Below are 1,075 nucleotides of genomic sequence, written 5' to 3'. Positions count from 1 at the left end.
CCCCAACCCCCCCCCCCCATCCACATCCCCCATGACTGAGGTGACCCAATCAGATTCTGATCTACCAACATCTCCACCAGAAACCTCAATGAAGTGGGATCAATGGACCCTGATAATTCGAGTGTGTTCCCTTCCCCGAGGCCGAGCTCCACCAGCCCAGACCTGCATGAGGCCAGACCTCCGGAGAAGGACTCACATTGCACAATCCTGGAAACCCGACACCAAACCTGATCGAGAAGGAAGAGTAAATCGGTGGTGGACTTACCTCGCCCATTGTTCTGGATGAACTGGATGACGCTGGCCACATCGTCGTCCTCGGGGTACATCTGGTAGCGCACGGTCAGATTGTTGAACTCCTCGAGGGCCAGGAAAACCCCTTCAATGATGAAGTAATGCGGCCGGTCGTCCTTCTTCACATCGTGGTAGACCAGAGCAGCCCGAGAGGTCCAGTTAAAGTGGTCATGGAGGTGGGACACGAATTCCCCGAGCTTGTTTGCCGTGGGGCCCGTCCTCACCGTTGTGTTGTACTGATCGTCGTCGGGTTTGAAGCCGAAAGCCAGGGCTCCGGCCGTGACAAGCGGGAGGCGCCAGTGGGTGGCAAAGCGGGCAACCGAGGCAGTGGGGTAGACGCATCCTGGACCGAAAAGTACGTCGGGGTTGTGGTAGAGCTTCAAGTCCACGGCATTGAGAGGCGCCACATATTCCGAGCAGGCCCCGTCCAGCTCCGAGGTCAGGAAGATTATTTTTATCTGGTACCCCGGGAGCAGCTGAAGTTCCTTCTGTGCCCGTTCCACTGCCATATGCAATGCCGGGGACACGCGGGGCCATGACCAAGCATAGCGCAGGTTGCTGTCAGGCAGGACCACGGCCAATGTCAACGTGCGGTTAGCGGTGGGAGTCTGATGGGAACACAGGGGAAGGCAGGACAGGAAAAGAAGGAGAAGGAAGGTAGGCAGAAAGCCGAGTCTTGGGACGGGACACTCCAGTATGGACATCGTCATCTGGGAGTTGGAGGGTCCAAGAACACGCGTCTCTAGGTCACGTATGTAGACGGGCCATACCCTCCACACACACA

The 1,075-nt window shown here is 57.4% G+C and overlaps 1 protein-coding gene across 1 annotated transcript in view; it reads right to left on the bottom strand.

The window, feature by feature from the left end:
• LOC108803468 (atrial natriuretic peptide receptor 2-like) overlaps positions 1 to 1,049 on the bottom strand; it is a gene marked incomplete at its 3' end in the record, with an annotated part of 20,389 nt that extends 19,340 nt beyond the window's left edge. The window contains exon 1 of the mRNA XM_018575309.1: positions 266 to 1,049. Within this exon, the coding sequence (XP_018430811.1) occupies positions 266 to 1,001 (736 nt within the window). The remainder of the gene's footprint in view (positions 1 to 265) is intronic.
• Positions 1,050 to 1,075: the final 26 nt, after the last annotated feature.

Source organism: Nanorana parkeri, unplaced genomic scaffold (assembly GCF_000935625.1).
Source record: "Nanorana parkeri isolate BGI_ZX_2015 unplaced genomic scaffold, ASM93562v1 scaffold3776, whole genome shotgun sequence".
In the NCBI taxonomy this organism is placed as follows: Eukaryota; Metazoa; Chordata; class Amphibia; order Anura; family Dicroglossidae; genus Nanorana; species Nanorana parkeri.
The sequence above is the reverse complement of the archived record's forward strand: the minus strand, read 5'-3'. Positions and strand labels throughout refer to the sequence as shown.